The sequence below is a fragment of the Branchiostoma floridae genome, chromosome 14 (assembly GCF_000003815.2).
Source record: "Branchiostoma floridae strain S238N-H82 chromosome 14, Bfl_VNyyK, whole genome shotgun sequence".
In the NCBI taxonomy this organism is placed as follows: Eukaryota; Metazoa; Chordata; class Leptocardii; order Amphioxiformes; family Branchiostomatidae; genus Branchiostoma; species Branchiostoma floridae.
Window position 1 is genome coordinate 14,776,933 of NC_049992.1, and position 25,099 is coordinate 14,802,031.

Consider the following 25,099-nt stretch of genomic DNA (forward strand, 5'->3'; position numbering starts at 1 on the left):
TGTCTTCACCATTATTTCGATTTGCATAACAATATCCAGACGGGTTTTGTTTTCTTTTTGTGTGCCTTACCCTTTGACATATTACCTAGATTTCCAGTCGCCGCACATGCGTACTAACTAATGTGAGAAGGCTTAGTCTCTACAGACGGCCTTCCGCTGACAGGCTGTACCGGCGCGGCACGGCACACAGTTAGGCAAAAAAAGCAATATTCCATGAAAGCATGTAGTTTCATGACAAACTTGAACGACTGTATAAACAAATTTTGGCCAAAGCTTTTGTATGCTAACGTTACGTTCCAGGTGGGAAATGCGGCCAACTTTCTGTCGGGGATGGTGCATTTATTACCACGGGGCGAGGGACGGACACGGTAAAGCGAATTTTTATTAAGTTTAAAGGAAAAATATTTTTTAGAGAGTGGCACTACTAGATTCCGGAATACGTATCACGACGATTCTGAGGCAAATTTCTAAAAAAATTTCACATTTTCGTCAAGTTACGCACTTTTGTCGGGAAATATAAGTGGCAGCTAGACACAGTGCATGCATTGTCGCGGAAAGAGAGCTAAACACCGTTAATTAAAGTTTTCTTAAATTTTAAGAGAAAATATTAAATAAAGAGAATATTAAATAAAGAGTGACACTACTAGATTCCGGAACACTTGTCATAGCGATTCTGAGATAAACTTCTGAGAAAACTTCACTTATTGGGCAAATTATGACGAAACATTGGATGGATTTACAGGTACACCTGACAAGAGCATTACAACACCATTTTTTCTCTTTTCATTCGTCACAAAAAAGCTCAAGGTGCTACTACCAGGCGCTGAAGCATTTAATCCGATAATTCTGACTAAATTTTGTGCGAAGTTTCGCTGTTATGACCTGCTACTTCACTCGACTTGACGACTCGGGCCATCCTAGTACGAACCCAATGGCATGTTGTTTTTTTTTTTTCTCACAGATCATTCTTGACCGAAAATTAAAAAGAAAATAGGATTGAAGCTCCAATTGCACGCATCTTGTTGACCATCTGTTCCATATCCATTAAGAAAACGCAAACGTTTAGAGACTTTAACGAAGTTACTGACAGGAAAATGTAAAATTGCAGACATATACAAACCTACGCAATGCACACGCTGTATGTAACGTTACGTGTATCACAGAGAATTTTCAACGAAATCTTGCCAGAAGCTTATCAGATTTGATATTTAGACATGACAATCTCTCTGTAAAGGTTGAACAAGTTAATATGTGGATAGAGAGTGGTATTCTACGGCTAGAAATGAGATAAGCTCACCTCAAAATCCACCGCCCCACGCCTTGCAACGTCGGGGCGTCCGCCGGCAGCTGCAGGTTGTTTGTCAGTCAAGAAGCTCACGAATGGCGCCAAAAAGTCAAAGAATGCAACATCTCAATCCAGGCCTCTCATTGGTTCGCGAAAAAGAGACCGAGCTTCTGGACTGTAACATTTTGTAAGTTGGTAAGAAAGTAACAGTAGAATATTAGTTTACCTTCATTTGCCAATTCTACAAAATAAAATGAGCAACTTAAATACACATATAACGTTAGACTTATAGAAACGATACATTGTCTCGCAAATCCTGTTTTTTGGTATATTTGTGAACATTATGATTAAAGAACATGATTTCACGAACACCCCCACAATTATTGGTTAATGCGTCGACTGTTACATTTTCTATATGGGGGTGTATAAATAAGAGAACGAAACCACTTTAAGAATTTTTCGCATTTTCTGAATTATTTTCCTTACTGAGAGCGTTTATAATGTATCATACGGTTGCAGTTGTTGTACTATCTTTATATACAAGTTCTTATTCATTCATAATTCTACATCTTTGCGCCCACATTCCGCCCCTCTAGCCGGCAGTAGCAGCGGTCCTTTTAATCTTCACGCAGCTGTAGAAAGACAATATCGTAACTAGGGCTGGATATCGGTACAGCGTACCGGTACAAAACCGGTTTTTCTTATTGGACCAGTCCAGAAAAACCGGACCTGAAAAAAATTAGGTGGACCGGATGTTGGACCGATTAGAAAATTAGCAGATTATTTTATCAGGCATTCACACGTTTTGGCACTTGCATGTGGAAGAAAATAACAAGAGTGAAGTAGAGTAGAGTTTATAGTAATTCCCAGCAAGTTTTACAGCCAATCGTACAGGTGCAGTTAGCGTTGTAGGATTTTAAAACGCCAGTTTAAGTCTAATACTCCACCAAACAGATTTCTTTGCAGTGAAATGGACCATTGGTATGAGTCATACTGCATCAGGTCCAGGTTCAGGTCCGGACCTGATCATTTGGACCTGAACCGGACCTGGACCTGAATTTTCAGTACCGGTACCCAGCCCTAATCGTAACGTTTTAGGTGCACATGTGTGCCTTCCTTTATTTGTGCAGCGTCTACTCAAAATATGTGTGTGTGTGTGTGTGTGTGTGTGTGTTTGTTCGTGGAAAACATTACTCGAGGTTAGTTGGGATGGATAAGATGGAATTTCCAACACACGTTCATCCAGTCGTTTACAAATGTACTTTTGGATTAGGCACCCTTGACGTAGTGTTAAATACTCTAACATGATTGAGATGTTGAAGTCTTATGATGACTCTTATGTGTTAGTGGATGTGATTGAACAGATGCATCTTATGTATGGTGTAACGCTAGGTCACCTTTATCCGTGGGGTGACCTTTATCCGTTGTCTTTAAAAACATCACACTTAGGAGTATTAAGTCTGCGGACAGTGGTTTCAAATTTGCAGTATTTTCAAAATGTTCCGATTTGAAACCACCGTCTGTCGACTTCATATCCCTAAATGCGTTTTTTTTTTCTTACAAACAACGAATATAGGTTACCCTCGGATAAAGGTGAACCAGCGTTAACGACAAAAGCTGACATCGTGCGTGGACCCACAAACTGTTTCTGGTATTCCTGAGAAATTTAATTCTACTTTGAGTATCATAATTAACACATACATGTGGTAAATTTACGTCAACATTTGATGCCGTGGGCCAATAGTTGTTGGTTTATCAAAGGACTAGTAACAGTACGGTTGTTGATAAATAATAAACACAATAACACTGAAAACAACACAACTGACAGACTGTAATTACGTCACAAAGTGTGTTACCTACGGCCACTTGTTTATTTTATGATTTGTATGTCGAGACTGTTAACCATTCATTCTGCTTTAGTAATACGTAATACAATGTATCTATATTCGAACTAAAGCCCGAAATTGACCATGGCGTGTAATCATTCAATCATAGGATTGACGTCTCATCAATATTCTGTAACATGTAACATGTTTACACAGGGCTTCAAATCTACAGGTGGTGGCTCCCGTGTTTTGAGACATTTTGTTATCAACGGTTACTGCACTAACAGCTGAGTGAATACGGCAATGATATTTTGAAACGCTAGTCGGTGCCTCTATACCGCTGAGATTCGGTGCACCTAGTTCCCACTATTGCTGGTATAAAGAAATAGCATTGGAAATCACTTCCCTATTCCAATTCACTTTGCGTGTTACACTAAGTAACTAAATCGCTAGATGTCGTTTTTGCACAAGCAGCAAAACTGTTCTCATCGCGCACAGAATGTACATGAAGAGAGTGTGCAGGATACGCTGTTTCATGGGAACTATAAATGTAAACTTACTGACGTCTTTTAACAACGATAGAAACCTTCGTTGCTAAGATTACGAAATGGTATAAGCCGCACTGACTGAGCATGTGTAGCTATATCTTTTTACCGACCGCCTAGAATATATACTTTTGAGTGATTGTGCACATGTAAACACGATACCTCGATGACCATTCGTGACGTATCTGGAAAGGTCGATTTTCCTCAGTACGATTCTGGGCTTCTCTCAATGTTCGTGACAAGACAAAGCTTGTCACTGTCATTGTCTGACCGAACATAAAATGATCTATTTCTTGTCACAAGCACATATCACATTCAGAATGTGCGTATAGGTTACATTTGAGAAGCATTGTCTATCATTGTGAAAACATGACACTGCATTGATACCCCTACATGACCCTTATGCATAATACATACAAACATGCATTAGTTATCATGACACCTGCACAAGTACCTTGCAACCCAGTATGGTAACGACAGTAACCTATAGACGTACATGTAGCTCTGTAACCTAAAAATGTCCCATGTTATCTTGTACCCTTTCTGACGCACTAACAAGCTACAGTGTCCCAGTTTTTTTCTTCTCCCAGTGAACTACGTAGACATGATATATTGACTCTCGTCTTATCTGAGTGTGTGCCATATGCTTCTCGCCAATGGCTGGGCGTCTCTGGGGTTTCCAAAGGTCAGAGTCATTTCGTGCGAGGACATGTTGCCACGTGCACTGTCTGCCTCTTGTGTATTCAGAACACCTCAATAAGTGTCTGTTTGACTCGGCATCTGCCTCCCAAAGCCTTTCAAGTCTCTCGCTGTTGCCATGAGGCGGTTTAACATTTGAGTACTTTGGGATTCAGGGCGTCGCTCTCTTACAAACAGCATTACATTTCTGCACCCATAGGTCTATTCAGAAAGCGTAGAATATTAGATTTGAAAATCCATAGCAATTTGTCAGCCCCGAAGGTCATTTCATCAACGATTGGGACTTTCGTCAGCTAAAGAGCGGCGAATTGGACTACGCAGGCCCGTCTGCTGAATTGTCAAGTATTCTACACAATTATGAGGAAAGAAAATGAAGTTAGAAAAGAAGTTTTATTGTTCACACGTATAGGCAGATTGATTACAACACATAATCTGTACAGTAAGTTTGTTATACATTGAGATGCCATGGATCACGGTTTACAAAAAGTTTTCTACATTTCCTTTCCACAACAACAGCGGTTTTGTACACTCAAGTCATTTTTAAAACCAACATATTTTACAGAACGTTGGACAGTTCATTAACCATTGCCCTCAAAAAAGAATTCAAACCCCACAATAGTAAACGTAGTAAATGTGATTGGTAACTAGTGTTATAATACTTAACTTACTAAGAGACCATACGTGCACCATGATTTTTCAAATAAACAATTGATTTTCAATACTTCTTGTCTTTTCAAAAAGTTATAATCACAAGTTTGCTCGGCAAGTTGAGTTAAAGTGGAAAGAGCGTAGGCATTATATTTACAACTGCAGGTCCACAGGATATACGATGCTACTGAATAACAAGACGGCTTTTTCTCATGTACTCCCACAGCGATGTTTCGTATATTATGTACTCGCATATGTACAAGACTAACGTATCCTTTGCTAGTCGTTTTTCATCGTAAGTATACATAATAAAATCCTCGAGACATTATCACATTGTTTCATATTGCTATGTAAGTTTGAGATTTATGCCTTGACTTTCTTTTATGGCATGAGAAAAGATAAAATCCGTCCATATGGACGTGGCACTGCGTTATGGGCATCTGAGTTTGATACACATGATGTGGGAACTGTCGATATCACTGCCGGCGGAGAATACACACAGTCCCATTCTACTGAATATGTTCCTGAAATGGTCGCTTCTTAATGTGACGGATTATTACACGTTAGTACCACAAACAATAGAACAGGCTCACTGTATTACATATTTACAACGGGTGTTTTCAGAACGACTCCCGTTCTACCTCCTGTAATGTCGGTTGGGTGACCATTGTACATCTTTGCTGTAGGAATGAAGACGTTGGGTGATGTCATCGCAAGGTAGTCTTGTTCGCAGACCTTGTAGATGTGACCAGTCGTTTTCTTTTTTTTTGGGGGGGGGGGGGGGGCTGATTCAAGAAACTATTCATAAACAAAATCGGCCAAGTTCTCCCATTGGATCTCGGAGTCGCAGCCAATCTTGAAAATCGCAAATTAACGCTCCAAAAAATAAAAGCTCACCCCACTTAGAAGGTCTGCGAACAAAACTAAAAGTGCACTCCCAATGCACTTGCGCCATGCTTGCGTCACTGCGGGGTTCGAAAGGTACTCAACGAATTTCAGCCGCGATAAAGAACGGATTTTCTTATTTTTGTGTATTTTGTCGTCTTCTAGGTCATACTTTTATGTATTACGCAATATCTAGATTATAAAAAAATTGGAGAAAATAACAAAACAGTGACGCATTGAACGAACCCCGCAATGACGCCAGCTTGACGCAAGTGCAGTGAGAGTGCACGTTACACGCGAGGATGCTTCCGCCCCTGTTTCCACCACCTCACGTTAGATACTCAGTTTTCCCTTCCCTTCAATGTTTGTAAGCTGTGCCGCCACCGCCTTTTTCGCTGCAGGAAAACATAAGATATCATTAGTATGAAGAAAGAACGAGCCGGTATTAAGAAGGAGCCTATGAGTCTGTAGAAGGAGAAACATGGCGCGACAAGGTTATCAGGGGATAGCCCTGGTGGATGTCGATGGGACTGAAGGAAAATAGCATTTGATATATTGATACATAACACTCGGAGTAATATTCATGTATTTATGAGATTGTTTTTATTAACCATGTTTAGAAACCATGTTTACTGCATTACTACCCTTTGTATCTATATGCCTGTACTTAGCCCGATAAGGCATGAATGTGCGATAAAGGCTATTATTATTATTATTCATTACTAGTCTTACTCTGATATGATATGATATCATGGAAGAAGAATGGTTTGGAATGTATAATTTATGCCTTCTTTATACATAGCTTCTGTCTGTTTCGTTCATTAACTTCATACTAACTACATAGAGTCAAACGCTTAATGTGTAGTAATGTTAAGGCAGTATCTCACTGCAGTTGGGGCACCGGTGCGGCACTGCCACGTTCGAAATATTACTCAACGGATTTCAGAGATAAAGAACGACTTTTCTTACGTTTTGTGTATGTTGGTGTCTTCTTAGTCATACTTCTACGTATTACCCAATATCTTAATCGTAAAAAAATCGGCGAAAATAACACAACAGTGCTGCAGTGAACGAACCCCACAGTGCCGCACCGGTGCCCCAAGTGCAGTGAGATACCGCTTTTAAAGAGATAAGGTGACCCTACCCTCTGTAGTGGGCAGAAACACTGCGTAATTTGAAGGGAACAGGCCTATCCTTCCCTTCAGGTAGCCTAGGCACCAGCCGCCATTTTCTCCCTCCAGTACCTCGATGACGTCATCGATGTCCAGCTGCAGCTCGTTTTCGTCTGTTGGTGAGTACGGGTACAACACTCTGGCAAACCGTCTGTCTGTGAAACGGTGTTACAAATAGTGTTTATTGCACAGCAATTGTACAATGTACAAAGCATGCTATCTTATATGTTACGTTGCAACCACTCTATGAGACTAATGTACATAACATTACAAAAAAAGGCAATTTTTTTCCAGTAGAATACTACTTCTTTGTGCTTTAACGGCTAAGGGTAAAATTTCAAACGCTTATGCATCTTTATATATGTTGCTCTATATGTATGTTGTACAATGCAGGGGTTGTCACATGTTAATATGTATCTATATACATGTAAGTACTGGCCAAAACCCACTATGCGGTATCCCGGGAAGGTAGTTGAATTTCCGATTTGAATCAAGTATTCCTGGCATGGCGTAAAATGACAGACACTGCGTACATGTTGAAGTAAGAGCATAAAAGAAATTGGGACAGTCAGAATGTGATATTCGTTCTTTAATGATGTGCTTACAGTTCGAGAATTCGAGCATTCGAGAAGCACTATACAAATTACACAAATAATTTTAAAATGAACCTACCTTGGCCCTTCTTGTTTTTTCGAAGGGTGCCTATCCCTGTATTTAATGGAGACATCTTGGGTTTGTCTGTGGTGAAAAAAAGGAGGAGTTAAATTAAGAAAATTTTTTTCTTTATATCTGAAGTTCACTAAGTAATCTTTCGACCACTACAGTGCCGAACCGGTGTCCCAAGTGCAGTGAGATACTACCTTAGATATGACAGATGAAGCTAACAGCAGAAGCTCCAAAAAAAGCAAAATTTATGATGATAACAGAAATAACAAATATAACAAAAGTTAATAATAAGTGAGCCAGTTATTACAATCAGTCTGCCCTTCCACAAGGCGATATGATAATATACTTTGTAAAAGAAATGTACATGACGAAGAAACCATTCAAAATTCAAGGTACTAGATTTTCTACTTTTATGTACTATATGAATCATAGCTAGTAAAACTGAAAGGCCTTCTGTTTCGGTACCATGAGTGCAAATTAAAAAACAAAAAACAAAATTGGATTCATTTTAAAGTACATTTCAGATTTTGAAATACCATTGCATGCAGTATGCTCCGTACCTGGTGGTTTCGGACCGTCTGTTGTGGATGCTGTAGCGGCCGTCTTGTCTTCAATGGCGCCCTCCCCCCTGCCGATCAGATTGTAGTAGAAGGCGAACTTGTTTCTCTCCTTCTCGTGTTGTCTCTTCCTGATGTAACAGCCCAGGAGAACCAGGCACAGACCCAGCCACAGACAACCCACCAGGACCCCAGTGGCGATGGCGATCGTGAACATGTCCAAACCTTTTGTAGGTGCTGAAGGAAAATTGAATATTCAAACCAGACTTTATAAGAAGAAGAAGACGATATGGTATAGCGATTTGATGTTGACAGTACTATTATGAGGACTCCGATATTTACTACATAACGAGTGTGAAACGTGAGCTGTTAGTCATTTTTTACACTGTGCGAAGTGACATTTAATTCCCATAATGATCATAAATATACGGCCAATCCAATTTGTTAGCGACGACTGTGCGTTACTCGCCAAATTTCCTCTACGCTGTCACTAATGCTACATACTTATTGATTACTAACAACCTAGCTTTTATCATCTGATGAAATATTTGACCAAGATGTAAGATGTAAAAAATATATTTGACCATAAACTTACGTCTGACTGTCACAAACAAGGCCTTAGTGTCCCCATCACCGATACCATTTGTGGCGGAGCATTTATAAGATCCCGTGTCATTCATCCTCAACATGTCGAAGACCTGAGAGCACGCCCGTAGGTTGTGTGGTAGGTTCTGAGGCTTGCAGGGGAGTCGGACCCCGTCTCGGGTCCACGTGACGTTAGGGAGGGGGTAGCCGTCAGCGATGCACTCCAGGGTGAGCACGTCGTCCGCGGTGGCAATCAGAGACTCGGAGATTCGCGTTACACTAGGAGGATCTGGTAAAATTCAAGATTCAATCAAAACATGTTATTAAAGGTGTTATCTCACTGCACTTGCGTCAGGCTTGTGCCACTGAGGGGTTCGTTCGCTACGTCACTGTTTTGTCATTTTCTCCGATTTTTTTACAATGTAGATATGGCGTAATAAAAGTATGACTTAGAAGACGACAAGTTTGAAAGTCGTTAGGCATTTTTCCAACCCCGCAAGCGTGACCCTGACGCAAATGAGATACCACCTTAACCCTGTAGGACAATACATCATTACAACAGGGAAAAAGAGTGTCATATTTGGTATCTTTACAAGGTACATGTGGATTATTTGATTACGTCATTGCCATTATTGAACATATAATAAGGTCAGGAAAGCACATGAGTGCACTCGTAGTTCTATTCTTAACAGCAAAAAAAGTGAAATATTTCCATATTGCAAATTTAGCAAACGGCAATCCTTTTTTCTAAGGAGAATATTTGTTTATTCCCATTGAGCAGACTGTGGTCATCTCACACCATTCCACATAAAAAGCGAGCATGCAAAAAACTCCATTAATATGTCAATGTGATTCTGATGCGCTCAGTTGGTTAAATTCACATGTTGTCAACTTCACAACATCCATCAATGCAGCATGCACTACGAAAATGCGTTTGATGTGTAACGAATGGAAACATGTGTAAACTGATGGGTGAATATAGATAGTTCATGAAACTTTTATTGATATACATGTGTAAGGCTGTTTGTAGAAATGAAAAATAGAATTGAATTTGCAAAAATATATGCAAGTAATGCCCATGTATCTAGTCTTTTATTCAATATTTTTCGTTTTGAAAAGCTGCCCGGTCGGGACCGTTTTTGAAATGTGGCGAAGTCCTTACGTGATGTTTAAATATGCAAACACCTACATTGAACTTTCAGAGTCAAGCTGGCTTTGATGGGTCGAGACGAGGCAGGATGTCGTACGGCACACGTGTACCTCCCCGCGTCCATCCTGTCCACAAACCGCACGACCAGAGACGGCATCTTCATCGTTCCTCCCGAGTACTTCATCCCATCCAGTCTCAGATGTTCTACCGGCATGTTGTCCTTCTCCCACCACAAGGACGAGATGTTGTTGGGCCTGCCGTTGAAGACGGTACACTTCAGGGTCACGCTTTTACCGGATGTGACGACGAGTGGACCCGGGGGACCAACCTTTACTTCCGGTGGCACTGATGGGCAAGATGATATTCAATTGTTATATTTTGCAAATTATTGCCCGTGGGCCGATTGCAGGTGACAAAAAAATGAAATACAAACATTAGCAACGGTAAAGACAAAGTGGAACGAGAAGAAGAAAGACTGACTGCATATACATGTCTAGGCCACTGCAGCAACAGAACACAGTGATCAGCAGCAAACAATGGTAAACATCACAGTAAGCGACTACTCTAGTCTAAAGGCTAACTCTAAAATGTGACTTATTGGGTTTGACTTCCTTTTTGAAGAAGACGAAGGATCCCACTTTTTTCTGTATTGTTTGGGTTTTGTGATGTTAAGACAGGAGTTGTCTTCTTTTTGTTTGTAAATGCGGAGTGATTGGGATGGAATTTGGTGACCTCTTTTAACCTTTTTTTTCTGTTCTCAATGTTGAATAGATGTTTGAAGAGCAAACAGATCTACCAGTAAGTTAATATAAACTCATAACACTTATGATTAATTCGTGATAAAGACAACTAAAAAAAGTCAAACCTAACCGAACTTTGAGACTAATAAAGTCGAAATCTTTTCCCCAACACTACGTATGATTATAAATCGTACACAATTTAGCCTCTAGAAGAAATGATAGTATATGCCTAGCTTTACGATAAACCAGTCACCTGGGTAACGCTGATCCGCTAAAAAGAACATCGGAAAACGAGCATCAACAGAGCTTTCATGCATAACCGTGAAATGACGATTCGATTTTTATGCCATGCTCTGACTGTATCTTATGTTTAAGGATGGGATTTTCCACTGAGTAGCGATGAGTGTATTGGATAGTAACACGTGATCCCGGGAGAACCATCATGCCTGAAGGCGCTAGAGAAACTCGGCTGTGATTTATCTCCTTGCCACACCGTGTTCAATTTTCCGTAAAGGTCACGTCTTTCAAGAGATAAACGCGTCTTAGTCTAAAATCCATATCCCGACTCAACAAGAACAGTTAATAAAAACCTGCCCACCCTCGGGTGTACATGGCGCAAAATTAGGCTTTCAGGCAACAGTGGATTTAACATCATCTCGCTTCGTCTTCTGATGAAATAGACTGGAGGATAACTTTGTGGCAGTCAGTGAAAAAATGGGAGGAATATTTATGTGTAAAATTGCGACTGTTACACCGTAGTAAGCCTGCAGCAATATCTGTTATTGCTGGGATATTTGAAGAATAGGATAACGTCAAAGAAGCGAAAATATGTGACTATCCCGTTGATTAGTTCTAAGTACCGTAGCCCGCAGGACATCCATTCGTACAAGGCAATATGACAGCTGTAATGAAGAATCGGATCATGTTATGTAAAGCCCGAGGCCACCATAAGATAAGCATCTTAACGTCTGGAAGACGGATGTTGCTGCCATTTTGTAGAAACATGGTGAAGTAAACAGGCGGATGCTGATGCTGACAGTCAAATTATACAGAAGAGTAAATGCCGGGTATTCCAACTCATGTCTACTGATCTGTATTCTGATGGTTGAACGAGGTAATTTATTGACTGCGCCATAATTAAAACGAAAAGGTCACCAGCAGTTTGCCGTTGACCTTCATACGTCCTGTTATAATGGTCTGCATTTGAAATATTGTCACAGACGTTACCATAACGTACAAATATATTGTCAGCAGTTGTTAGACGAATGTGAGAATGGTAGATAGCTATCTAGTCTGCTTTATACTCTATCTGCATGCTTTCCTGAGTGGTGGGACTCTAATATAGATATTCGGTTAATGGCCTAGTGTGTCATTTTTGTTTGCCTGTATTTGGCACTGTATGTATTTACTACATGCCATGTATTCATGCTAATTATTGTGTATGTTTTCTAGGATTCAACCGCAAAGATGCGGTGGCTACTGAAACAAGACCTGGCTAAATAAAACAGAAATACATAATAATTTGATAAATTTCCAATCCCCATAGAGGCTTAGACATGCTTAAATGCATATATCATACAACAAGTGTCTATGACTGTTATTACCTACAAGAATACAAATTACTAGTACTCCTCTTGCGTTTGCGTATGTTGAGTACACAATCTCAATCAAACCAGCCTAACGTAAAGGCCAGCAAACTGAAATATGACACATCGCCACTTTCGCGTTCTTTTCGAGTTTTTTTCCGCTGACAAGACATAATCCCGAATAAGCCCATGAATAAGTGGAATCATCCCACTATGGACGAAGATAAACCAGTTTGAGCTACTCACTAGGTTTCAAAGCTACAACCGGAGCCTTATAAGTACGGACTCACCTAACACCACCAGCTCAGTGATGGCTTCTTCAGTGACCAGATCATCCGTCATGATCTTCAGGAAGTACCTGCCGGCATCACCTGAAGCCGCCCGCATGATCCTCAGAGACGCCTGGTCCTCGATACGGGCTCGACCAGCAAACTGCCCGTAAGATTTGGAGTTTCCTAACAGGGGGTTATAGGTGTAAACTTGGGTAGCCTTCTGGTCGACGCTGTCTCGTTTGATCCACTCGATCAGGTTCAGCTGCCTGCTGGTGGTGTAAGTGGCCGGGATAACGACATCTTCTCCGGCTATGGCGTTGACTTTTGCCGGTAGGGTCAGCTGAAGTCCTGTTTGTGCTTGGGCCGCTAGAGAATGAAAAGTAAACAATGTACATCAAGCACGTTTGAATTAAATGCCGAACATTTACATTTGTCGCAATGCAAGAGTTACTGGATACGTTTTGTAAATGGTTAAAGGTTTTAGATACCATCCGAAAATAACTCGTATATGAATTTGTCAGTTATGAGGTTTTGTTTCTTCCACGCATCACAAATCGAGGTCAAGATGATGGTTACGTGATAAAGTTTGTTTTCTTTGCGATCTTATGTCGCAATGATGTCATAAAAGTTTTCCTCATTTCTGCCTGGTCACTCTCCCTTTACCTACGCCAGCTACCCACTCACTGAATATGCACATAGAGGGCAACCCTAATATATCATCGTAGTCTATAGACGGTATTGATTATTCCAAAGGTCAAGACAGCATTAAAGCCTTCAATCTAAGCGATAGTAAAAAGTAATTTTCATCCTCTTCAATATTAACTGGAGGCGGACACTCTGTGTTATGTTGGAATATTGCGTTTGACAATCCATCTCGTCGTGCTGACCCTTCCGACCGCACCGGGGAGATACCCGGAATGAGATGGATGTTACTTCATCGTGTAGGTAACCCCATCATCGCCATAGATTAGCCCCAAATCGATTTCTCTCTCTTCTCCCAAGCAATAGCGATCCGTCATCTTTCTGGTCTGTATATCACAGCGACGACAGCCCCTAAAAGGAAAGCCAATTCTCATAGCTTTAAGAGTAGTCGGAAGCTGTACCGGTGGCTTGGCGCCAGCTATGATTACCCGGTCTTCCTAGAAGGGCACATAAATTTGGAGAAAGTGCGAAGTTCTCCCCATGGCTGTCTATTATCTTGATTGGATATATTCTGTACGTGAGCGAGTGCCGTATGTGGATTCATATCTAGGTCAGAGATGGAACATCAAACCCATTTCTCCGGGAACCCATGGAATACTAACTAGCGTCAAACGATCCATCTTGCCTTCTGCAGATTGGATGTTATTCATGCAGCAAAATGCTGATTTGTTTTCGAGGCTGTGTAATTAATGGGCTATTCCTAAGAGGCATTGCATCTTAAAACAAAGTAGACAGGGAAAATATCAGAACAGCGATTCCTATTACGGTTATTCATGTATTCTCAAAACCAATTCAAGTTATATTTGAAGATAGTGCTGGTGAATCCCTAGCGTTTAACGAAAGCTGATACAAATTTGCAACACGGCACGTGAGTATATTCCCAAGCGGAAATTATGAAAATTAACGAGGCTGGCTTTGTAACAGACCTGAAAACAATGGGGATAATCAACCATATCTAATACCAAAGACGATTCGCAACGCTAAGCAATTATCATTCCCACACTAGCTGGAAACGCATGGAAATAGCTTTATGGGCACAATTATCTCGTTCTTTGATTCAGGGACCAAGAAAATTACATGCCTTTGGTAATTAACCTGGCTATTGCTGTATAATGGGGCCTTTATCAGCCATACCATCTGGTGAGGGGATTTTCGATTTTCCTCGCTACTTTGCTACATTTATACAAAATCGAAGGCCACAATCTTTCCTCTTTGTCATTCTAATTCCATCCAAATACTTTGAACCCGTGATCGTTGGAGTTTTAATTCTAAGTGTGGATGTATTTAATCAATTATTGCGGAGTATTAGTTTTCCACGCACGTGCCTCATTACGACCAGCCGTTGCTGTTGCATACCATTATAAATTAATGCGATTTACCGCCGAAATTGCTCGAGGAGTATCGTCATTGATCATCGTGTTGAGGTGACAAGATGGATTCCCTGGAAAAACAAAGCCCCAAACAACGTTTCTCTCCCCCTCTCTTTCTCTCTCTCTCTCCCTCTCTCTTTCACTCTAGAAGAATATTGATTCGTAGTTGAGCTGATGTACACTATGAAATTTGCTGTATATTTTGACGGGCTATCTTTATCGTATGCGTTCGTATTACAAGGTGGTGAATGAAACCATGAAAAATACAATTTTGAAATGATTGGTTTTTAATTGCCGACTCGCCAACCTTAATATTTCATGTGGTCTTAAGGGAGACAAGGGCGTGAATACTTAATTGCTCATATTCTGCTTGCCTTTAACCAAGGTCCCGACGTCAAATACTTACCAAGGGAGAAATAAATAAAAAATGCACGGCTAGAAAATTAAAACAAGCTACAATATAAACATGAAAAAGAAATGTATTCATGACAGCATACTCGGTGTAGATCTCCGGCACAATCAGGTAGAATTTCTTTCTACTTAACGGCGAACGCTAAGTGACTGTGTAGCGACCAAGACTGGATTCGTGAGACCCTAAATTCTATGATTTGAATAGGATGCAAGATCTAAAACAAAACTCATGAGTTCAGGAAACAAAACGTATAAAATTATTCCGTATCAATAAAATTCTTTGTGCTATATATCTGTTAAATGTTTGGTTGCTTAGCGCTCGCTCAACAGTCGAAGCCTCTAGTTGAAAAGGGGCTCTAATCCTGATTGTCAGTTTTGGTTTCTCAAATCCATTAGTTGTTTGTTGCGCTTAATGGATGTTTTAATTTCAGAAGCATTAGATCTATTCCCACCAGGGGGTCCCAGGCAGGTTACGTTGCGTCGCGACGGTACGGCAGGAGATGTCATGTCTTAAAACTTTGTTTGCCGTTGATGCATAGTCTACCATCTGTTCCGCCAGGATGCTAACTCCAGAGTCTATAGCATCTTCCGGGAATGCACAATCATGGAATTTAACTCAATACTAGGAAATATTGCTTCCAAAAACTGCGACGGGACGGCAGGAGATGTCATGTCTTAAAACATTTTTTTTTGCTGTTGATGTATAGTCTACCATCTGTTCCGCCAATATCCTAACTCCAGAGTCTATAGCATCTTCCGGGAATGCACAATCCTGGAATTTAACTCAATACCAGGAAACATTGCTTCAAAGTGCGCTTTCCCTTATCACCAGTTCTACCTCTCGTTACCATTCCTTAACAGTAGTTACTGATCCATTTTGGGCCAGTCTTGAGTACCCGATTGCCCAATGATTGCACGGGATGAAAATTTGCAGGAAAAACCCATCCGCCCGTATCCTCGTAAAGCATCCTTTCAGAACGAAATAGGCTAATCGATTTGTAAGGGGAGGGGTAAGTCCGTAACAACCGCTGTTTCATCTAGGATAGATTTCCTCGGATAAAACCCTTAAAATAGACTGGCCAAGCCGAATCAATATATAGGCAGGCCCGATGAATTGCCTTGCATATTTCATGATGACAGGACATAGTTTTTAGGATAATGTGGTGTAAACTAGGTTAACAGCACAGTAATAAAGCGGTTGCCCCATCTAACATCCACCCTAATTACTTCTAGTAGCTTCCTTTAGTTTAACATGCCGGGGTTCTTTATTTTACCATTCGGTGTTCAAAGGCTCGTGTAGAATCCTAACTATCACACGCTCAGAGATATCAATGTGGATAGAAAGTCGCAAAAACACTCCAACATGTTGAAAAATAGAAGACTAATACTTTGAACTGAATCATGGATGGGATTCTATACTTGCGTATTGATTCTACAGTTGCATTTTCTATATTTCAAACAACCTTTCCTTATCTGTTCTCCCGGTTACCATTTTATTGATGCGCCCTTCTACTCTGTATGTTTTCTTGCCCTAAGGATCTTAACTCCGATTGGACACGAAAACATTAATCTTTAGCGATCTGCCTTTACAAGTAGCCGACGAACCACATCTTTGTCCATCATTCTGCCCCCTCCGGTAACTTCGGAGTCCGGTATGGATATCCGAAGATGATAACCAACCGTCGTAAAGCTTCGCTACCGGCACCGATTTGTGCATTTTCGATTATATCCCGGGCCCTCGAAGCCAGATAATGTTGTCTTTCTTTTATCACTTCTAACAAGAAAAGCAGTTGCAGTCCATGGCGTTAATAACGGTTATTTCAAAGCTCTCTTTCTTATCGCTTGTCTGTTAGCTACGGACTGCGGGCGGTGGACTGGCTGTCCTACCAGAGATAAAGCAACTTGAAAAGGGACAACCGTTCAAAGGTTGTCAACAAATCCCACGTGCTCTTTACGGGGGTTTAATAGATGAATTTCCTTTCTTCATAGCGTGTGTACCACTGCGATGTGTCAACAGGAGGTCTCACTCTTGCTGTTCTTTCATGAATTATTCATAAGAAAGAGACACAGAAAATTATTCTCTTCCTGCTACTTTGGACCTGTAAATTTCCGCTTTTCTTTGGAAAATGTTCGTTTGGGAAATCGATCTCGGGTCGAATTTAGATTCCCGGACAGTGACTTCCAGGAAATACATCAATGTCCATTTAGGAGCGTTAACACCCGATGTGTCGAGGAAAGGCATCAATAATCAAAACGGAATTGCTCCTACAATAACACCGAGCGCCCACAGTAAGCCTTACGAAACGCTGGCTCAGGGAATTGTCAACACAAAATTTACAACACACAGTGTAATGTTGTATAGGAATAGGGAGGTGCGATATAGAGATGTAAAGCCGTAATGTTAAGAAAATGCCGTGATAAAGGAGCTCGTATCTTGGCCCGGCAGCCTGCTCGGTTACAACATCATAATTTGTACTCTGTCGGAGATAACAGCTCTATCGTCAGCGCCGCCTGGGCAGCAATCTAAAAGGATGAAGTCCATTTTGAGAAAGTCCTGGTTCTGCTTTGAGATGGATGGTGAAATGGTCCACCGCTTTGTCTGTGTAATTAAGACGGTTTTCCACAGACCGTGTGTGTTGTAGAAGATTAGCCAACCGCATCGTTTGACGGGCTAACCGAAACGGACCGCAACAATGGCCATGTACGCCCGCATCTTTTGACATATTAGTCACACTCTCACCGTCCGTACGCTTGCAAATGGGGAACAATCTACTTCCAAATTGGAAATCAGAAATGATTCTACAAATACAAATTAAACTAATGAACGATCAAGAACTGTTTGCAAGGGATATATACCCAGATCGCTTTTGCTTTGACGGTTTAACTCCTAGCTATGAGGGGATTGACAATAATTACCGTTTGACCTAACAAAAGAACAGGAAGACACGGTAAATGAGAAAATGTTTTAGCCCTCTGTGACACAGCTGTGTGATGGAAAATAACAGGACACGAAGTGATACTTACCTTGCAATGACAACAAGAAGGAAAGCAGCGTTGCTGAAGCCCAAACGACGTGCATTGTTCCGTACGTGGTTGTTTCCACCCAGGGATCTGCTCAGTAAGCCCCGAGAAGAGCTCAGTACCCAACAGCCCCCAACGGAAGCTTCCTCGTTATGAAGCAAACTGTAGCGCGTAAGTACCTTCTTCTGCGCTCCTTACTCAGCCACCAGTTGTATTCAATAACGCGTTACGACCTAATAGCATACGCATTTATGCGCATTTTGTATCCTGGGACACTCCATCACCTTCAACTATGCGCGCGAGAAGAGCGCTCCGTTATGTGGAGATGGCAACGCCCAGTGGCACTTCTCCGCCATGCGGCGATCCGTCATCCCCATCCGTACGTATTATCCGATTAATTAGCGCGTTAAGACCGGGAAATGACAGCAGGGCCAGGCGTACGTGTGCGTTGAACATCGATTGGAACTATTTAACATCATCCATGGCCAAACACGCTTGTCAATCAGACGCCCAAAGTCTCAGTGAAACTAAACCCGCGGTAATGCCATAAGGATGATGTGGCTGGCAAGCTTTTGTGGCACCAGCTTAAGATATGGTTGATGCATAACGAGATAAAATTATTTATATTTCCCCATCAATGGATGCCTCTTGATGCGTATTGAGCGCCTGCGGGTAAAGATAAGAATATATAATGATGTGTCATGAAAATAAATCGAACTTGAATGTGATAAATAAGTATGTATTTCTCATTTATTATCATAGTTGAATATTTATTCGTCTTATTGTAATGAATGTGTTTTGGCAGAACGTCGAAAATTTAATTAATTGTATTCCTTATCTTTATTAATTGATCTTTATGGTAGAGATAAAAGGAATTTGTATGTCGGTCGCGTACCTATAACAATTAACTTCAAAGGTACCATTTGTCAGGGGCACTTTGCTAATGACTGCAAATACAAGAGTTTATGGCTAACATTAAGACGCGAAATCAATAATACAATATTCACCTAAGCTAGATAATGTGTGTATTTATGAGAAATTAGAATACATGTATCATAACGTATTAGAAACTTTGTCGCCGTACATCATTTCTTGCCGTATAGTTATCCCTCCTTACAATTGTATTCTACAGTTATGTAAGGCTGAGCGACGTAGAAATAATGACAAACTTCGGGTTGGCAAGGTGTCGTAAAAACACCATCGATAAGCAAATAGGAACTGGAAAGGGTTTATTACCTGTCGGCAATGTGGGCCGCTTTGAATATTTAAACGGCTCGTAAAAAGGGGGGAAACAAGCCTGGTGTATACAAGATAGAGAGACGGGTGCTAAGGAGAAATATCTAATCTCTGAATGCCAATTTCCTTTTACCAGACGGCCCCGACACCCTTCTGCCTTATCTTGTAGCAGTGATGAATCACACATCTCAGGGAGGGAGTCGTTTCATTCAAGCAGCTTGAAAGGCATTCCAAAGTGGTTTTCTCGCACCAAAGCACTCATGATATTCAAACTGGCTTCTTCGAAAAGTTTGACAAGTGAGCCATCGATGGCTTCAAGGGTGTTTGAGTAATATTCCGTAAATCTTAGACTCTTCAATCAGTGAAGTTGAAGAAGCAGGTTTCTATATTGATTGTGCCTTGCACATTTCATCCTGTTAAGATGCTCTTTGGACTCCTTACAATCTTTCCATGAGTCACGTAACTAAAGGGTCCTTCCAAATGTGTAAATTCTATACGCAGAAATTTACTTTTCTATACAATTTGTGACTTTTTTTCCCTTTATTTAAAGATTGGCTAGTATTGCCCTGTGCACCAAAATATATACCTTTCAGCATGTCCTTCAATCCATCGTTTACAATATTTCTGCATCTTCATACCATTTCACAAAATCTTAATGTTCGTCATATGAAAAAAAGGGGAAAATATGACTTATGAGAATATTGTCAATATTTCGATCTTAGATATACATAAATGTTGTTACTTGGATTAAAATGTATATAACGAAAACACAACTTCTGCCAGAATGAATATTTTACGCTCAATGTCCCCCTCATCCATCGTCTAACAAGAAATGTCCTCCATAGACATCCGTGCGACCTTTCCACCCCTTTCATCTCCAGTGACGTCTAGGCCATAAAACGCGAGTCTATACATGTTCATTGCCAAAGGAAGCTACTGATACGGAAACATCACAACAGGACAGGTGTCTCTGTGAGTTATCGATGTGCGGAGGAGAACAGAATGAAGTACAAATCATCCGCGTCTTTTGAAAAGGACACACTCCAGGCGCCCCTGTATAATTATAATGTAGCGCGCGGTAACCGTGATCAAGTGATTACATAGAAAATGCTAAAGATTTTTTCCTAAGCGTTGGCGTGTGTGTTGGCATACTAATGAACCTCACCGCTAACGACTGCTTGTAGCTGCTCAACCGTTACGAACTGAAAATGTACAAAAATACAAAGATACTTACTGCAGATTCCAAGTGTAGAAGGACAGCATATAGTTTGTGTTCCACAGAGATGGAATGCTTCTAAGTGTTGTATAACTGGACGCTTGAAACATGTAGATATAATGGCTTGTAGTTTAAATGTCATTTGACTCATGGATTAGCCCAGATAGGAACCCATTTTCCCCGGCTCGCGGGAGCCCTTTGCTTCGCGCCGAAATCACCGGCCTGTTCCACTGTGCCATAGATTTCCGAAGGCAATTTTCTGGCTATAGAAACGAACCGGTGTGGAACAACCATACGAACTGCTGGGTCAGACATATATGTATTGACTATGCATACCATAATAGGATGTTAGAGCACTATTCATGCAGTGACATGTTTTTTTCGTGGTGCTGATACATATCACTGTTTAGTGTCTGAAGATTCCTCCGTACCACCACTAGTTTTTACGATCTCTCACACAAAAGAGTGCCTTTAAACGACTGATGATTCCGAGCTGAGTTATTCCCGGTGATATCTCATTTTCACTTGGCAGTTTTACCTTCAGACGTAATGTACGTTATTTGTGTATATGGGATTTTATTTTGTGGACCATTCCGGTACCTAATAATTCCTTTGACAATCCAAACAGATCCACACCCATAGCTCTATAAAAGAATCAGTCAAGAGAGAATAGTTGTGAATAAAAATATATATTAATATATTCGTCTATATCAATATAGCTGGCATTGTATACATCACCAAGTTTGTAAGTTGTTATGGAATCACATACCTGACATGGAGGTGGTATGCGGTAAAGGTGGTATCTCACTGCACTTGGGGCACCTGTGCGGCACTGCGGGGTTTCTTGACTGCAGCACTGTTGAGTTGCCTTCAACGATTCCTAATGATTTACATATACGTTATAAGGCAACAGCAAGTAAATTTTATGGATGACATCAGCGCGCGCATTAATTTTCGCCTGATTTCAGAAAAAAAACAAGAATTTTTTCTTCTGTAGGGATGGTCAACATGACGATAAATTATCAAAATTAACAAATTTATTGTGTTGTATCCTAATAATTGTGCCTGTAGAAGTGACACTTGCGAGGTACCCAGGACTGTAATTGTAGAAATGAAACTTATTGGATAGTTGTAAATGTGACATCAATATGGAAGCTATGAGTGCGTTTACCTTTGTTGGTGATGCCAGTCTACCACACTAATGTCACTTTTACCACACCAGTACATGTCTTAAATACAGGAATGAATGCCTTGATGGCTCTGATACCATGTTTTGTCCCTTTAATTCTTTTTACAACAGTCATCACAACTTTATGGTGCCTATTTTTGAAAATGTAGCCATCTTGTTTTTTTTCACCCATCTTGTTTTTTTTCGCCCTATCTCACTATTTTTTGCAGTCTGCAGAGGATATCATCCATAAAATTTACTTGCTGTGGCCTAAGAAAATATTAGAAGAGAATGAAATGAACAAAAAGGAATAATTTTTTTTCAATTAACTTCATTTTCATTAATCTCTGAAACTCATTGAATATCTTTCAAACCCCACAGTGCCTCACCGGTGCTACGAGTGTAGTGAGATAGGTACACTTGCCGAGTAGACTATATTTTCAGCTTTGGTGGACTGCTGAGCGTGTTTACGATTCCTTAGCTTTAGGAGGTAGGCAGGCGTTGTCGTAAAAGTGTCGTAAAATACGTCTCTGTCGATAGTTTCGCCATGAAGACCTGGCGGACGAAGACGCGAGATAAAGGCAACAAAATGACAGGGCGTGTGAAGCAAAAGTATGGCCATATACAATCGCACGGTGGCGCTATCAATATTCTATAGCTAACCTCATACAATCGTGCGCATTTTCACCATAACCGAGAAGCAAGAAGAAGCCGAACTTATATGTTAGAACACGATAATCTTACCTACATGTGTTTGTATTATCTTTTTGTGATCTGTGCTTACCTCGGCTGGGTAAAAATAAAGTACAAGAAAGCTTTTAATTTAAAATCTGCACTCTTAGTCGGCCGGAAGTTTTAATGTAGATGGATTCAACCTAATGAAGTTGCAAAGAATCAGAGAGCATTGTAAATCTACCAACGCAGCAAAGCTACCATCGATCCTTCTAATGGGCAGATGAGAACAGCACAGCCTAGATGTTTGACACCTTTGGCTTACGGTGCGATCGTAATGTTGTCGTAGTCCGTCGTATACGGTTATCTTTCATAGAATTTTCAGGCAGGCTGTGATAGAACAAACCACTAACAATGCATTTAGACGTACATTTTGATTACAACGAATTTCATTGAATAAAGAGACTCTTTTTTTTTCACAACCAATGTTCTATTCTCAGGGACACACCAACTAAATAAAACTATTCACGAATGCATTTTATGTACTAAACAGACAAGATTTTCCCAAGAATTTACTGTTTGCAATCGTACGACAATCGTTCGATGTACGAGAAGACCCTTAACAAAAGTGCTATAAACATGAAAACTTTTATCTGCGATCACTTCTTATAAAAACATAGGCTATCGATTTATTTTCAGGAAGTAATAACGTGATAATGTTGTGCTCTAAAAGTCAAAGTTCAGTTGTAGTATGAGTTTGGGTGATGAAAATCGAACTGCTCACGCAGAGGTTAGGGGGTGGGGTAGTGACGGAACAAGCTCAGAATACTGAACACCCGGAGGTTAACCACAATTTGGGGGGTGGGCCAAAGATCTAATTTTTCATCGCTCCCGTAAAATAAACAGAGCGTGGCGTCAGCACAGCGAGAGCAGACACCTGGTAATTAGATAATAAAATTAGAATAAATCTGGGTGATAAATTATAAAGTTTTATCTCAGATATCGTAGCAGTGTAAACATTGTGCAAAATTGAAATTATGTAGATACGAAATAGATTGATATAAATGTAGATTAAGCTCTCTGAATGGCATAGGGATAAGCAAGAACAACAATCAACGAGATTTGCAAAGTTGTGTACACAGATATCATAATGATCTAACGTTAACACCGTTTTACATGTAGCCCCTGAGAACCATTGCGTATTTATGGTTTAGGCAAATAAAATGATCTTTTGTAATGTCATAGTTTTTATTTTACAACACCCAAAACGAAAAAGAAGTATTCTAAATATAATTTCTCCAGTATCATACAATAGGCCGTTTGCTTGCAGAGTGTTTAAATGTCAGACATCAAGGTTCTTACTCACAATTTTACGACATACCCGCTTTTTCTGACTTTATTATGTTACCGTCACAGAAGGGAACATATTATTTTGGTTTGTTTCTTCTTCTTCTCCGCACAAATAAGGTCAACGACCTGGACCAGACGGCTGTCACCATGGTAACCGGTAAAGTAGCAGGCACCATGTGGTGTTCGGTTACATAATGTAGCAAATGTCAGATCTAGGGGGGCTCGGGTCACTACATTTAGAAATTTGTTCAAATAAGAATGAACAAAACAGTTGCCAGTGTTAGACTACAACATGTGAAGGTAACATTCTGTATTTGCTTGCAAATATTACCTTTCTAGTTAAAGAATAGACTTGGATATCACCCCCTGGATATGGTCTGAATATAGGCATGTTGAAGACAGTTCAGCTGTCATGTCAAAATGACCCCATTTGATCGTGCTACGAACAATCAACGGATTTTTTTAGATGTTGCCTGCTAGGTTTAAGGCTGTGTATGCGAGTGAATGGATAAAAATGGTCAGCAGCGTGTATTCTCCAAAGCAAGTATCACCAAACTCCCATGTGGTTTATACAATAAGACATACTTCACGTAATGTCTCTCACGTATAAGTAATAGTTCGTACCTTGAGTGAGCTTAACTGCTTTTAACATAGAGTTTTTCTCGAAGGAAGGATTCAATCAAACTATCAAATGGTGCCCAAGTAATGGCTTGTGCCTGAGTTCGTCCATAACTCGCTCTCCGTTATCCGAAAAACATATCTTCAAGTCACAATTCTCATCACAACTTTAAAATCCTTCGAGCTAAAAGCATTACCATCAGTCTAGATGGAGCATCTTAAGTCAGTTTGGTGTCTTAAAAGCTTGGTACATCAGACGTACTTACTGATCCTGATACATGTTGCGTTTGACCTCCCTCGTACCCGCGTGCTTTGGCAACAATATTCTAAATGCACTGCAAATGGAACACGCGACACTTTTCAAGAAGCATTTTCACGTACACCATGCCTGTACTCCCTTAGGAGTAGTCAACTCTCGCCCAAATGGGCTACACTATTTACACCTAGAGTCTTAATGGCATGACTGACAGCTACCCCGCCAGCTAGGTCATGGTGTGACCCGTAACTTGACAAAAGCCTGTGTTTAATCCTTCAGGCACCTTTCCTCCCAATGAGGTCACTGCAAGGCGCCGGCAAGTAAAGCTATTATCACGGTCTTCCTCATCATGAATGCCCCCGGAGCAATGCGTGTTTCAGTGGACTACTGATACCATCTCGTGAAACACTATGCGTTAAGACCATCGTTACGGGTATATATATCGTGTTAAAGAATGGAGGGT

The 25,099-nt window shown here is 40.6% G+C and overlaps 1 protein-coding gene across 1 annotated transcript; it reads right to left on the reverse strand.

The window, feature by feature from the left end:
* Positions 1–6,102: 6,102 nt before the first annotated feature.
* LOC118429937 (protein amalgam-like) lies at positions 6,103–18,735 on the reverse strand. Its single transcript, XM_035840585.1, has 8 exons — positions 18,124–18,735; positions 12,635–12,982; positions 10,058–10,363; positions 8,879–9,157; positions 8,287–8,520; positions 7,733–7,798; positions 7,033–7,215; positions 6,103–6,283 (listed from the first exon to the last, which is right to left on the reverse strand). Exons 1-8 carry the CDS (start codon positions 18,176–18,178, stop codon positions 6,222–6,224), a joined length of 1,533 nt encoding a protein of 510 aa, XP_035696478.1. The 5' UTR covers positions 18,179–18,735; the 3' UTR covers positions 6,103–6,221.
* Between the last annotated feature and the right edge of the window lie 6,364 nt (positions 18,736–25,099).

Bases quoted from the DNA above. Each gene is read 5' to 3' on its own strand.
- LOC118429937 (XM_035840585.1), bottom strand. From the start codon at position 18,178: ATGCACGTCGTTTGGGCTTCAGCAACGCTGCTTTCCTTCTTGTTGTCA. The intron at 9,158-10,057 runs GTAGGTGTTTGC...GAATTTTACCAG, and splicing joins CTTGACTCTGAAAGTTCAAT to ATCCTCCTAGTGTAACGCGA. The intron at 7,799-8,286 runs GTACGGAGCATA...TTTTCACCACAG, and splicing joins AGACGGTCCGAAACCACCAG to ACAAACCCAAGATGTCTCCA.